Here is a 16,198-nt window from a genome sequence, read left to right as displayed (position 1 = left end):
CCATATTCATCTCTTTCTTTTTGTTACTTCTTTTTGCTTTTTTAAATAAAAACAAATATATCATTCCACCTGCCAAATCTAATTCATCTCTTCTAACATCTTTTCCTCTAAACTGCTCTTAGTTTTCAAAGTCAGTATTGGTGTGCTTGAAAAAAAAATGCCGGGGTGTAAATAGCGTATCTTTCATTTACATCCGTTTTATTTACATAAATATATCAAGTTCTATTATATGCTTAGTTAATTTCAACTTTATTCGCTTATCATTTAAATGTTTTAAGTTTTAACTTAATCTATTTGAATTGTTATAACAAAAAAGATATCCACCATTATCTAATAACCAACATCATCAAAAAGATAACTTCAAAATGATACTAATGTTAATTATTAATGATGTTTACTCTATTTTTAACTTTATTATATATGAAATAAAATTTGATTCTTGTATTAACATCTATTATAATGAGCTTAAAATAAAATACCTTTTTAATAAAATCCGATATTATTATTTTATCATCTTTTTTAACAATGGTATCTTGTTATCTTCTTCTTGTATTTTTGTTAGCTCCCAACTAGTTGTTTTATATAATATTTGTTCTAAAAAAACAAAACAAACGGATGGATCAATGAGGTTGGGTAATTGGTTGAAATGAGCTTTTAACATTAGCAATGTTTTAATTTCATGAATTTAAAATCTTTTTAACTGATACTTGACAGAAACCATACATTTACAATATTATGATTATTTACTTCTTGGTCAAATGTTAGTCAAATATTTTAGCATGAATTATGAATGTACCTGCTTTCTTGGTTCTTTTTTTATGGAGAAAATAAAGGTAAATTTCTCCAATTATTCAAAATGTGAAAGTGATGAACAACAACACCTCTTAATATTTACTTCATCTCATTCAGGTAACAAAACCACATAATTTTTTTTGATCCTAATTTACAAATATCGCTTTCTTTTCGATTCCAAATAGTTCTTACAATGAATGGCATCTTCATCATCATCTCCTTACGGATCTTACTCTTCGGCGTCATCCTCCAATTCCCCATGATAAAGCTACTAATCATGGACATGGAAGAATAGGTTATCATATTTCAGTTCTACATTATGTAGTTTCTTTCACACTAAAAATATTAAAGTAACGCTAGAAGATAAATCCCATTGGGAAATTTTATCAAACAGTTGGTACACATAAAAATGGAGATAGCAGAACATGCGTACATTCATATGAATATACATGGAGATGCATACATTAACACACTTAAATATGTCTATATCTTATATTATATTATTATACTATATTGTAAAACATATTAGTCATATCTTGGATTTTAAGATGTACAAGTTACAAAGTTTTTTGTACAAATCATTTATGCATAAATAAATCATCAATACTTGCCTTTGAAGACTTTAATTAAGGAAGGTTATTAATAAATTTACTTTGGAGCAAAATGATAATTTTAAAATATTAAATTCTTGTATATAAATTAATTTATATTTCTTAAATGTGATAGTGATATTAATTAATTTATATCAGTCAATATAAATATAAGGTCTAAACATAAATATTTTATTTGAAAGTGATAATTTTTTATTACATATTAATTAATAATAAAATCTAATAATTATTTTCCTGCAAAAAAACTATTCACCAAAAGAGCTATATATCACTGCCGCTTTGTACGGGCACACTTATAGTAAGTATATACACACATTGACTGATTTCCCCAATTGGATGTTTAAGTTGATCGGGAATTTACGAAAATCGTCGACAAACGAAAAATTAAACCCATCATATTGTAACCATTATGAAATCAAAAGGGAAAATAAGTACAACCCCAACCGAGCCCTAAAATACCATCTATGCTCATGCTTATAAGGAGAAGGAACACTCTCTTACCAGGTCAACTCAATTGATATGTAAAGCTAGGAAATTGTGTAATGGGTTAGCCGAACCAATTGCATGTAGGTTGGCTTGGTGACGAGGGTTGAGAAATATAGAAGTATGGTTTTTAGATTTTTCTTTTTTGGAACAACAGAAACTTACTGAGAGTAAATTACATGATTCTTCCCTCTTCCAAGTGTCATATCGCACATTTAGTCCCTATTCTCAAAAATTAATTCGGACCATCCCTATAATGTTTTCTCTCACTCGGACCATCGTTGACGAACATAAAATGACAATTTTACCCTTTCTATTTCTTTTTAAATATATTTTTTTATTGGTTTGTTATTAAAATTTAAAAATAGGCTCACCACCACAAACATTTATCCTCTACCCTAATCCATCCCTACCCTTCAATATTTAATCGGTTCATCTTCTAAAGAGATGGGTCGCCGGTAAAAATGTATCTTATGCCTACCACCTACAAATCTTCGTCTCTGTACCTTCGTTGTCGTCTCTACATGCACATCGCCACACCACCCTCCTGTACAAACACCAACTGAAAACCACTCCCTTCGAACACCACCGATCACTGCTCCATCATCAGTGTCGTCGTAGGATCTAGCCTCTTGCTAGAGTGTAGATCTGAATGATAAGGTAGAAGCTTGGGGATTGTAACACACGTATTTGCTAAGTTTATTGTCGTCAAGGACTAACGATGGAATTTTAAAGAAAACTCTGTGCCACGACGTGATGCAAGGATGCCCATGACGTGGCCATGTTTCAAAGGAACGCGTGTTTTATGGTGCCTCCACGACATGCCATAAGACTGCCGGGACATGGCAGCTATTCAGGCCTAAGACGACGTATGTTTAGGGTTTCTACCATATTTAAGCATCTTAACCCCCATTCTAGGTCATCTTCTTCAACTTCCATCCCTTCATTTCGAAACCCTAGCCTCTCTTCCATGGAAATGAGCTTGGTGGCGTGATCTTGAGATTATTGTCTTCTTTTGGTGAAACTTGAAGAAGAAAGAACTTCATATTTGGTGCAAAGAAGTAAGGAGCAAGCTTGGATCCAACATCTTCTCCACCTTTTTGAGTTATTGGAGGTATAAAGTTCATATCTTGACCTTTATGTTTCTTGTTTGATGTTTGAGCCCATTTTTTTTGGATGTTTTGGTCCCATTCTTATATGCACTTGGAGTTTGAGGAACTCCAAAGCTTTATATGGTTTTATCATGGTCATGAACTTCTGAGTCAGTGAGAAAAGGCCTTAGCTTGAGTGTTCTTGATCCTATGTTTGATTTTTGGTCATAATAAGTGCTTATTGGACTTAGGGCTCATGATTTTGCCTTTAGATGAGGTATTAATGGATAAAGTTGGAAACTTTATCCATTAAGTCATTGAAAAGGAGTAGATCTAAATTTTTGGATTTAGATCTATTAGGATTAAGTGCTTAATGAAGAAAATGGCACTTCTATCAGTTCCCACAGCGTGGTGAAGGTAACCATGGTGTGGCGGAGTTTGAAACCTCGATTGTTTTGTCTTGGCATGGCCGCAACGTGGTCAAGGAAGGCCATAACATGGAAATAGTCTACATGCTGACTGCTTGACTTTGACCTTGACCATTGACTGTTGACTTTTTGACAAGTTTGACTTTTGGCCAAACTTGAGTAGAATTGAGCATTAGACTAAGGATTTAGTTTCAATTTGGATTTAGGAAGCTTGGGTTGGCTGTTATGATGCTGAGGTGGCGATTAGGCTTCGGATGAGTAGTCCAGGTGAGTTTTTCCTCACTATACTTGGGGGTCGAAGGCACTAATATCGGCCCAGTAGATTATGTATCCTGGTCACGATGTTGATATGATGTAGTGATATGTTAGATATGTATCCTATTATATATAATATTTCTATGCGGTAGTGATTTGTAGATCTTACTGTTTGTCTGTTAATAGATTATATGTTTATTTGTTGTATACACTACTAGAAAACAGACCTTTAATGACACGCTTTTTACGACACGCACTGATTAATGATACGCAAAAGGGCGTGCCCTAAAAATAATGTCAGATCTTTAGAAATTTAAATAATTTTGGACGCGCATTTTTGCGTGCCTTAGAATTAGCGTCTCACAAAAAAAAACACGGAGGGCGCTAATGTTAAAGGCGTGTCAACTAGAAATGTCGCTTTATAATTTTACAAACGCGCTCTTCAGCAACTAGCAACGGGAAAAAGGAAATAAAAAAATTAGAAAACCCGCCCTTCCTTGTTTCCCCTCCTTAGCTTTGGGTGTGTTCTTTGACCACAAAAATCTTCTTCAGTCTTCCTCTGCCTCCCTACATCGAGTGTTGCTTGCTTCTTTCCCTTGCACTCCGACCGCCGCCATCGATTCTTCCCTGTTCGTTGACATCGATCAAGGCTCATTTACTTCTACCCACTGGAACCACCATATCTCCCACTCGATGTTGAAATTGTTAGAAAAAAGCCCTAATTCAGTATTATACTCTCAAGTCTCAATATTAGAATGCAAATCTTGATTCTCGTTTGTTTCTTATTCCCCACAGATAAATCGAAAAAGGGAAATTAGAATGACGAAGGTAGCGGGAGTTTTGGTCCGGTGGTCGTGGTTCATCTATCGAGCAAGGAAGATGGGAACGCAAGCAGCCATGGTGGCTCGATGATGACAATCAATCGAGAAAGGGGAAGCACCTCTGGTGCGGGATCGATTTGACGAAAGGAGAAGGGAGAAGCAGCGACGCTTCTCTTGTCTGCCGCAGCTAAGGGGACGCTACAGCGGTTTCCTTGTCTATTCTTCCTTGTCGCCAGCAAATTACACGTAGGGAGGGGACTCAACTAGTCCGATGGAGAAGGGCAAGTATCGACTGGTAGATCGGGACGATCGATCTATTCATGAGGAGGAGGAGGAAATTATCGGTTCCCGGTGAGCCTTCCTTGGCTTCTTAGACTCCGTCATCGTTAGAAATCGGGGAGTCAGGTTCTTGTCTGATTTTGATGAAATAAATGGAGGGAGGAAAGGTTTGGGTGGAGGTCTGATCGATGAAAACAATGGGAGCCTCTTGGTCTCGCCGGATGCCACTCCATCTTCAGTGGTCGTTGAGAAATGCTACTATCTACAACTTAACTGATCCCAGTTTCGACTTTCTAATTCAAACCAAGTGCTCATATAATATCATAAGTGCAAGTACATACATACATAGAGGTGTATTTAAGATCGAGAAATGTTGAGGCGACCTAGTTTACTGTCAACTTTTTTGTTGGCGACCAAACCGTCTCTGCTTAATCAGGTACATGAGTTTATTCATTTGATTAGTTATGAGAATGCTTCGATTTTGCTGCTGTTTATATCTATAGTTTTACCAAAAGATTTGAAGTTAATTTTATGTATGAACAATCTTCGATTTCGCTACTGTGATTAGATGTTGATACATTTGCAGTGATGTATATGTATGAGACAATCTTGTATTGATGTTGGAAATATTGATTTGGAGCTAGTTAACAATTTATTAGTTGAAGATTCAAAACATTGGTTCTGTTATATAGGGATCTATAATCTTCACATGTGGTAGAACAATGAAGATAGATACATATAGACATTCACAAGATTGTATTTGTATATAGATGATTTTGTTATGCAAGTTATTGATTCTGAATCTTGTCACTCACCACTCCAGCATAAATGGATACATTATGGTGAGTTGTGAGCCTCAGATATACAAAGTGAGGAAATATCAACTGGTCAAGGCTGATTAAACGAGGGCAAAAAGGTCAATGCAAGGTTTAAGGGTGTTTAGGTCTTTTCCCTTTAGTCTGGGATCTAGTTCTATTAGAGTGGAAGCTCATGCAGAGAACTAGCCTCTCGAAAACTAGGGTTCCATTTTGTAGCAATTTGTTTCTAAGTTGGGAATTTAGATAATAGTTCATTTACATAAATTGGTTATATTATCTTTCTTATTGACAAAAGTGACATGGATTGAGTTTTCTTGAAGCATTCAACACAACAACATTCCTGAAACTGGTATGTCACTATGTACAATTAGATCGTTAAAGGTATTTTATATAATTCAAGTTAAAGTTTAAAAAATTATTTATATTTTGATCTGTAGGCAGAAGGTGGAATCCTGTCAAAAGCAAGGACTCCAAGCATTAACTTTGTATTAGGTAATTAAAAACACATTACAAGTATGAAGAAATTTTAAAGTTGAGATGTTTTTGTTTTTTAACAATATAATTAATAATATAATATGTATATATGATAGGAGGCCCTGGTGTTGGAAAGGGCACTCAATGTGCAATGATTGCTTGGTAGGAAAGAGTTGCTCAAGAACATGCTTAAAAAAGCTGCATATGCATGGAAGTTGATTGTGCTCTATGATTTGTTAGGGAATGTTCATCCCAGCCATAGAAGGACAAGGCATTGAGGAACAAAAACAGAAATGGTTGCCATTGGCCCAAAAGATGCAAATTATTGGTTTTTTTATGCACAAACAAAACCTGGTCATGGTCTAAGCATGTAAATTCTTATCAAAAGTTTCTCTTATCAAATATGATGTAGATTCTTATCATCTTAATATGTAACTACTGTTATGTGAAACTAGGGCAACTCAGAAGTTTCATAGCAGACTATGGAGTCCAATTGATGGTTATAGTGTGGACAGCTGTCTCTTTCAATGTACCAAGCAAACTCCCTTCTAAAGTTTTGTGAAGACTTTTTAGTCCACTCTTATGGGAATCTGAATCAACATACCATTTTACTGTTATCAAGGTAGAAATTTGTAGACATTTTATTCATTTTATATGATTAAACTTCAAAATTAGATCTTAATTCCTTTAAAATTTAACCACATGATATGAGTAAAGTCCCCCCTGCATACATCTTTGCAGGGAAAATGACTTATAAGGGTAAGGATTGTGAGTCTCCTACTTTATAATTTATATAAAATATAGAAAAAAAAACTCCATAAACTGACCTGTTTTGAAGCTTATGTAAAAAATTTTTTCCACAAATTTAATGAAACTTCATTTACCAATTTTTTTTTTTTTTTTGAGATTATTTTTCAGCTCAAAACACTGGTGGAAAGAAAGTATGCAAGCAGTATCTCCAAAGGGGATTTGGTTTGATTCTAGAAGGGTGTGAAAGAGTGCCTTTAGTTGTTTGCATTTCTCGTTTAGTTGCTCAAAAAGGTCTTCACCTAATTAGACATGTCATCAATCATATTCAAGAAACTGTAAGTTGCTTGAAATGTTATTTTTAGTATTTAATGAAAGAAAAAGAAAAGAAACATTATGATGATCTGGTAAAAGCTGTATGAATTAGGGTTTCTAATCTTTTTTGAAGGGTGGACAAATGATTGTTCTTGGAAAAGCTCCAGATAGTAGGGTTCAAGGAGAATTTGAAGCTCTATCTGATTTGGTAATTTTGTATTATTTCTGATAATGAGGGTATTTTGATCTTTTAGTAGAAATCCATCACTTATTAGTTATGTCTCTTTTGTAGCATAACAAGGGTATTTTGGTCTTTTAGTAGAAATCCATCACTTACTAATTAAACCATTTTACTTTCTTTTTGTAGTTTAAACAAATCCTTTTTTTCCTAAACTACATAAAAGCACAACGTACGTTCTGTTTATCGTTTTAGCCATTCATGGACACAGTGAAATGCTCATGGATGCTGTTACAGATCTTCTTCCTGCTTTTTCCAAGGCCATGGGTTCCGACATTGCACCTTTCTTTGAACCTCTGTTTGATCCAATAGTGGATTTCTTGGTGACGTTTTCCAAAAGCTTTTCAAACTTTACTTTGTGGAAAAAAATGTGGTGCATGAACTCTGTGAAGTCTACTATTACCTTCCTTCCTCCGCCCCCCTTGTTTTAATATATATATATATATATATATATATATATATATATATATATATATATATATATATATATATATAGACCACACAGAAAATTGAATTATAGATGGATGGAAAACATTTATCATTTATGTTTGTTTAATCATCATTAAAGATATGTAGAAAGTTGTGAATGATTTACCGGTGTGTATTTGGGCTTGTGTTTATAGGTGGTTGTATTTGATAACCAAAGGGAATCATCCAATGTGACAGCTGAGGATACTTGTGATGAAAATGAGAATGGTACTGCTTTCCTAATAAGGATCTTGAAGTATCTAGGAGACGCCACAATATCTGAGAAAGGCTCTTTTTCCCAAGCATAACAACTTAAGATTTGTGGTACATTTTCAAAGTGCATGCATGCAATATTGTGTACAGCAGCAGTTATTATTATTATTATTATTATTATTATTATTATTATTATTATTATTATTATTATTTTGACCTTTTGTAGGGTCTGCTGCCACCCACCACAAGGAAAAAGGCCATTACCGGCGACAAAAGTCGCCGGTAAAACTCCCAAAAGTCGCCGGTAATGATAATAGCGGCGACGCGTCGCCGGTAATAAGTCGCCGCTACTGCCTCGTCGCTATTGATCAGTTTGTCGCCGCTAATGATAATAGTCGCCGCTATTAGTATGTCGCCGCTAATGAGTATTGTCGCCGCTAATAATGTTGTCGCCGGGAATGACATTTGTCGCCGGTAAAAGTGTCGCCGGCAAAAGTGTCGCTGGTAATGAGCTCTGTCGCCGGTAAAAGCGTCGCCGGTAATTGTTTTTCAATTTTTTTTTAAAAAAAAATGATTTTCGTTGCCGGTGATAATATCGCAGGTAAAAGTGTCGCCGGTAATAACAATATTCGATTAAATATCAAAACCAATAGTGTCGACGCTAATTACAAAACAAACATCCTATTAAATATCAAACATAATAGTGTCAAACAAACATCCAAAATACAATTAAATATCAAAAGTCATACTATCCGAGTAGCAAAACAACAAAATTTTTACAATCTACCAAGTAGCAAAACGAGACAACATATGCAAATAAAACCCATTCTTACATACCCTCATCGTCGTTCCCATCGTTCCCTTGATTATTTTGGGATTGAAAAAACGAATAAAGCTCATCCCTACATGCCGGGTCGGCGAGCATTGCACGAAGATTTTCCAACTACATAATTAATAACAATATATATAAACTTATAAGTTAGATTGTCAAACATAAACAAAAACTATCAAAATACATTGTTATTTTTAAAGTAAGATAGAAAACCAAATTACCAAACTTTTTAGCAAATAATCACCAAACTACCAAATCAACATGCATTTTATGATGCTAAAGTAGATTGCTATTTTACCTGTGATGGTTGTGATGGTGGTTGTGATGGTTGCGAAGGCTGTGGAATCATCGGGAGACCAGAAGGTTTGCGGCCAATGCCTCTAATGTGGCCACGTCGCTCTCCTAATACTTTCTCGAACGTAGCTCTTTCTTGAGTTGGCGTAAACTCACTTTCACCTTGAGTTTGTTCTAGCAGCTCTTCAACTAACCGATTCTGTAACTCCCAAAAGTGAGTAACAATTAAGTATAAATAAACATTTAAATATATGATAAAATTATAATTAAATACTTACATATTGTTGTTCCGATTCAGCAGTAACAAATACACCATTCTTATCGGTATGAGCTTTGCGAAATGTTTCCACTCTCTTAAGGTTCTGTTTAAGTTTAAAAATTAGATTATATTTTAAATAAATAATTACATGTATCGTACGGTACCTTCTTATAGCAAGTACTGCTATACGAGCTCGAACCCCCACGATTCACAATTGTTTGCTTTTCACGGATTTTTTTGTTCCTTTCTGAAGCAATTTTGTGTTCGTCAGTTTGAAAATACTCAACTGTCTTCTCCCAGTTATCAACAAGCATACCATCCGGAGGATTTGCCAATGCTCTCGGGATATCTTCATACCCTCCGACCATCTTGAAATATTCTTTAGCGTCGGCTTTACGCTCTCGAAAACCTCTTAACAAGGCTGCTTGAAAACTCTCTGTCAATAAAGTAGCTTGTGCATCCTGGTACATTTGATTGAGATCAAACTTTGTCTACAATAAAAAAAAAAAAAAGTTAACCAAGAAACAATTATAGTTAAACCTATAAAATATATTTAAATAAATAATTACCGCTAAATGTTGTAATACAGTGTCCTTTATATCAGGGGAAACTCTTTTCCAACTCCATTTGTCGAAAGGGACCATCTGCCACATTGTTTTCCCAACTTCTCGGGAAAACATGTCTCCCGCCTCTCCTACGGGATTAAATGTGATATCCCTATCAAATTGCATGGGTATTGGTTTCCCCTGGTTCTGCAAGATTGCTTTTTCAAGCTTTATATTTTTTGCTTTTCCTCGAGCTTTCCTTCGGGCACGTCCCTCAACTACAAATGTAATTAAAAATTATTAGAAACGACATTTAATTTATGATAATTGAACAAAAATAGTAAATAAAAATTCATGATAAGACTTACCGTCCAGCTCGTGCTGGCCAGGACCTCTACCACCTGGGAAAGGTGGGTCCTCAGCTCCGTCTCCCCCATGTCCACGACCCATGACAGCAGCCATGGTAAACATAAACAACAGCCACACTCTCATCATTTCCTGAAAAATTATAAGATATACAAATACAATTTTTATTATAGATACACATTACATAGAAATAAACATTTAGATAGGAATAAACATTTAGATAGGAATAAACATTTCCATTTAAACTAGAAATCCAAATACAGTTCATATTACAAACACATATTACAAATACATATTACATAAGAACTATTCTAATCAGAATCTTCCTCATATCCTTCAGTGTCTTCTTCGGTATCATAGTCAGAATCGGTGTCATCGTAATCAGTATCGCAATCAGAAACATCATTGACTCTACCAGTTGGCGGAGGAACTTCAGATGCACTTTCTACATCAACAATGACTCTAGGAATGTTTTGAAAGTACATGCTGAAATCGATAAAAAGCGGAGCATCGGATGAAGAGATATTTTGAAGTACATCGACATCGTCTACATTTTCGTGTGAGACATTGTCAACATTTTGAACAAGGTCATCGTTCGATGGTAGATCCCAAATACTTCGATGATTAACATGCTCGACAACACACCGATGGTTATTGTTTGGCTCTCTGATGTAGAACACTTGTTTGGCTTGTGACGCATATATGAGTTGATCATCTTTGTATGCTTCGCGTCGTGTGTCGATACTGGTGAAACTATCACTAGAAATAACTCCTGTTCGAGTATCAAACCACTTGCAACGAAATAGTACAGTTGAATAATCATGTGTATACCTCAACTCTATAATCTCTTCTAACTGGCCATAATACTTCTCGCCTTTCTCACCCACCGCTAAAACCCCAGAGTTTTGTGTTGTACGTTGTGTGTCACGACTAAGTACCATAAACCTAACACCATTGACTATGCATGCGGTGTAAGAACTAGAAGCTTTCTAGTTTTTGTATATAAGTTTTTAAACAATTTTATAGTTTTTTTTTTGTGTTTTTTTTTCAAATTATAAAAATAATGTATTTTTTTTTTCAATTATAGCATCCTACTTATAAGAAAACCACATACTTTTACATACGTATTATGTTGTTGTGTTGTTTTTTTTACCGTCGAGATTAAAATGTATATAAGTTTTTAACGATTTTTATCATTTTTTTTGTGTTTTTTTTTCCAATTATAAGTTAACTATATAACTTATTGGTTAATTAATTTGGAGTTAGCTTGGGTAAAAACTAGAAGCTAAGTTTTTAAACAATTTTATATATTTTTTTGTGTTTTTTTTTTCAATTTATAAAAATAATGTATTTTTTTTTCAATTATAGCATCCTACTTATAAGAAAACCACATATTTTTACATACGTATTATGTTGTTGTGTTGTTTTTTTTACCGTCGAGATTAAAATGTATATAAGTTTTTAAAGATTTTTATAATTTTTTTTGTGTTTTTTTTCCAATTATAAGTTAATTATATAACTTATTGGTTAATTAATTTGGAGTTAGCTTGGGTAAAAACTAGAAGCTTTCTAGTTTTTGTATATAAGTTTTTAAACAATTTTATAGTTTTTTTTTGTGTTTTTTTTTCAATTTATAAAAATAATGTATTTTTTTTTCAATTATAGCATCCTACTTATAAGAAAACCACATACTTTTACATACGTATTATGTTGTTGTGTTGTTTTTTTTACCGTCGAGATTAAAATATATATATAAGTTTTTAAAGAATTTTATAATTATTTTTGTGTTTTTTTTCCAATTATAAGTTAACTATATAACTTATTGGTTAATTAATTTGGAGTTAGCTTGGGTAAAAACTAAAAGCTTTCTAGTTTTTGTATTTAAGTTTTTAAACAATTTTATAGTTTTTTTTTGTGTTTTTTTTTCAATTTATAAAAATAATGTATTTTTTTTTATTTCAATTATAGCATCCTACTTATACCAAAACCACATAGTTTTACATAATAGATAAGAAGGTGAAATTCACATACTTTTACATACATATACCACATATACATCAAATACAAATACACACAATATAACATCCTATTTAAACCAAATACACATAATTTCACATATATACATAATAACATCCTATTTATACCAAATACAAAAGTTTCACAATCATATATCACATTTACAACAAACATACATACATTCACATACACACAATAACATTCTACTTATAACAAATACATATAACTTCTACTAATATACCACATATACATCAAACACACATACATTGGAATATATATACCAAATTCACATATATTCAAACAAATACAAAATATACAATCCAATTTTCACATATGACAATTATCACATAATTTCACATATAAATACAACTTGAAGCTATACAACTAATTGCAATTAAATAACCACAAACAAAAAATTGAATAACTTGCTTCTAATCCAAAACAATACCACCAAAAACAAAAATATGAACAATTTATTATCATTCAATCACTATATAAAGCTACAAATCAAAATTCATACAAAATAAAAAAGAAATCATAAAAAAAAAACTTACCTTTCTTCAACAAATGGAGGCACCTACAAATTGATCCCAAAGCTTTAACCACTTGCTTGGAACAATGCTTCTAATCCAAAACAACACCACCAAAAATAAAGAACGTGAGCAATTTATTATCATTCATACAACACAAAAATGAAATCATCAAAATAAACTTACCTTTCTTCAAGAAATTGATCCCAAAGCTTTAACCACACCTAGGGACACTTGCTTGGAACAATGAGGGGAGAAATTTGCTTGAAAGAAGCTGATTGAAGAAGAAAATCGGAAAAATGGTGAAGGAACTCGAAGCAAACAGAAAGGGAAATGAAGAGGAACTGTAATCTGCGTGCGTTTTTTTTTTATCTGCGATCATCAATAGCGGCGACACTATTAGCGGCGACGCGAGGATCAATACCGGCGACAATTGTTAATAGCGGCGACAAACTGGAGGGAAGGGTACCGCGTCATTTTTATCAGACAATTAGCGGCGACTTTTTTAGGGTTTTAGCGGCGACATGCGTGTCGCCGGTATTAGGTTAAACCGGATAAGGCACCCCACCCGTTGGATTGGCTATCTCATCGAACGGTTGAGATGCAATGTAGGGGGAAAGTGCGGATTCGGGTGTCAACCCTTTAGCGGCGACACTATTAGCGGCGACTAGTGGCTTTACCGACGACTCTAGCTAGAGTCGCCGGTAAAGCCACTAGTCGCCGCTAATAGTGTCGCCGCTAAAGGATATATTTCTTGTAGCGCTTGATGCCCCCACATCATCTTTGAAAGCATGAATGGGCTCCATACAGAGAAGGTTGTTCTCTCCCTCTTACATATAAACATAAACATATCATTTTAAATGCATTATTTATGTTCATGAATGTCAAAACGCTTGTAAAATTTAGATTTCTTAGAGCACAGAAAATAAAGACCAAAGCCACAAATTAATTGTTGAGGGAGAAAGAGTTTACAATAAAGTACAAGGCTTGTTTGCGGAATGAACACTAAGACAAGACCCCCCCCCCCCCTCTTTAACACTCAAAATAAGAGTCAAACTCATACCCGTGCCATTTTCTATTTTATTTTTATTTTTTGTTGAAAAAACTGAAATGATGTGCATTCTGACTTGTGCTCTTGTGAAAAGGCTTGACAGTAGTGATCCTGTTTTCACTCACACATACACATGGGATTCAGTATCCTTCATGGTCATATGCATTTAAGGGAAAACCAACCTCAACATTTGGAATTCATGTCACTGAGTCTCCAAGAAAATAATCGCAAACCCCCCCTAGTTAGTTAGTCAAAGAAAAGAAGCTGTTCTTTCTAACGAATAACAAAAAAAATGTTATCCTGATATAATCATTCATTGTCATTGTAATTACTAAGTCTTAATTCATCACTTGATAGGTGTCACACTCGCGTTACAACCTCCAACTTCTGTCACCACTCTTGTGGATGTGGGGCTTAGTAAGGTATCAATATCTATCTGCATGTTATACTACTTGTATTACATGCATCTGATGTAAATGATAGATAATTAAATTGATCATATTATTATTATTATTATTATTATTATTAGAAGTCCCCTCTACTCGTGCTTCTGTTGATATCAGAAAAATAAATAATCTAAATATACATGATGATATTGTGTATGAGGCGGAGGCATCTACTCCTTCTGAAATGAATTTTACAGTTTAATGGATTTAGACGAAAAAATAGATTTTAGCCCTGGTTCTCAGGCAAGAAAAATTATTTCAGAAGAATTTTATTCAACTAAATGGACATTTTTTAAAGATTGGTTATTTAAAAATTATTCTAAAGAGGAGTTACAAGAGATACAAAATAAATTTTATGAACATTTATCCTCTATAAATCAGATTATACATTTTATTCAAGAATTAGGTTTTATCCAAACTGTTAAAACTACAGAAGATAATTTAACTATGAATGAAGATTACATGACAGTTCAGTTAATAACTCCACAAGATATTAATAGATATAAACATATTTATAATTACTTGCATATTGGTTTAGTGCAAATTGCTTTTAAACCATTAACATTACAAGGATTACCTGAAAGTTTTTTAGCAGTTCTTAGGGACGCTAGAAATAAAAATTGGAAACAATCTTTAATGGGTATAATAGAATCTAGTTTGTCTCATGGACCGGTATATTTTAATGTTTACCCAAATTTACAACTTTCTTTGTCTGATAGGAATATTTTTCAAGCTTTAACATTAAATGTCAAAACTCATGGTTATAATTATTTACCAGGATCGGAAGTAATATGTATATGTTATCGTATATATTTTAAACCATTAAAAACGATGAATCCTAAATGTAAGAAAGTTAATAAACCTATAAATGAAACAATTTTAATAGAAAGTAATTTTGATATGTCAAAAATTACAACTAGAAAAGCCATAAAATGGGATGAAATAAAATTTCCCCAACACTGGATTTTAGAAGATAATATACCACCCACGCCTTTAATAAATAATAATATAGAAAGTATTATACAAACTTCTGATGGGGCCGTTACTATAGAATTTAACAAGCAAATAGAATATGAACACGACCTAATAAAACGAACAAGATTGTCTTGTAGTAAAACTTTGATACTCCAAATTTATTTCAAACTATTTATTGCAGAAGGATTTCTTACAAGAGGAGATTACAAGAGAGAAATATAGAAATGGCTCCAGGCCTGTCTCAAACATAAGAGAGAGGCTACATAAATAGATCAGGAGGCCACAAAAACAAACAAAACCTAAATTATTACATTTAGCATTGACAAACAACTTTAAGAAAAGTAGAAATGACTCTTTGTTTGATTCCCTTGCTTTAATAATATCTGACGACTATTATTCTTTGTCTTCAATAATTTTTGAAGAATATCATCCTCTTTTATTTTGGTCCATCCACTTGTCACCTTGAGTCTATTGTGGTGCTGTCCTTTTTGTCGTGGAAAGATTCTTTCTTTGAGTGATTGATTCCTCAATCATGTCAATCATGCAATCAATGGGGAGGTCTTCTTCTGGAATTTCTTCATCATCTGGTTGGGATTCTCCCGCAAAACACTGTGATTGGAATATGCAAGTAATTATAAATATGTTTATATCTATTAATATCTTGTGGAGTTATTAACTGAACTGTCATGTCATCTTCATTCATAGTTAAATTCTCTTCTATAGTTTTAACAGTTTGGATAAAACCTAATTCTTCAAAAATTCCTAATTCATAAATGAATTTAGGGTGGATACTAGGAATAGTCCATTTATTAAGAAGGTCTAAAGTTTTTGGTATTTCATATTCTTCTATT

The 16,198-nt window shown here is 33.4% G+C and overlaps 1 protein-coding gene across 1 annotated transcript; it reads right to left on the bottom strand.

Moving 5' to 3' along the window:
- Positions 1 to 8,695: 8,695 nt before the first annotated feature.
- On the bottom strand, positions 8,696 to 11,296 carry LOC145068383 (uncharacterized). Its single transcript, XM_079015343.1, has 6 exons — positions 10,332 to 11,296; positions 9,988 to 10,241; positions 9,583 to 9,909; positions 9,438 to 9,521; positions 9,164 to 9,358; positions 8,696 to 8,976 (listed from the first exon to the last, which is right to left on the bottom strand). Exons 1-6 carry the CDS (start codon positions 10,456 to 10,458, stop codon positions 8,863 to 8,865), a joined length of 1,101 nt encoding a protein of 366 aa, XP_078871469.1. The 5' UTR covers positions 10,459 to 11,296; the 3' UTR covers positions 8,696 to 8,862.
- Between the last annotated feature and the right edge of the window lie 4,902 nt (positions 11,297 to 16,198).

This window comes from Lactuca serriola, chromosome 8 (genome assembly GCF_051521515.1).
Source record: "Lactuca serriola cultivar US96UC23 chromosome 8, Lser_US96UC23_V15, whole genome shotgun sequence".
NCBI classification, from domain to species: Eukaryota; Viridiplantae; Streptophyta; class Magnoliopsida; order Asterales; family Asteraceae; genus Lactuca; species Lactuca serriola.
The sequence above is the reverse complement of the archived record's forward strand: the minus strand, read 5'-3'. Positions and strand labels throughout refer to the sequence as shown.

What these genes read in the sequence shown, in the direction of transcription:
- LOC145068383 (XM_079015343.1), bottom strand. Translation starts at nt 10,458, where the DNA reads ATGATGAGAGTGTGGCTGTTGTTTATGTTTACCATGGCTGCTGTCATG. An exon ending in CTGAATCGGAACAACAATAT is followed by an intron (nt 9,359 to 9,437) that starts GTAAGTATTTAA and finishes TGGGAGTTACAG; the next exon opens with AATCGGTTAGTTGAAGAGCT. An exon ending in CACCATCACAACCATCACAG is followed by an intron (nt 8,977 to 9,163) that starts GTAAAATAGCAA and finishes TTAATTATGTAG; the next exon opens with TTGGAAAATCTTCGTGCAAT.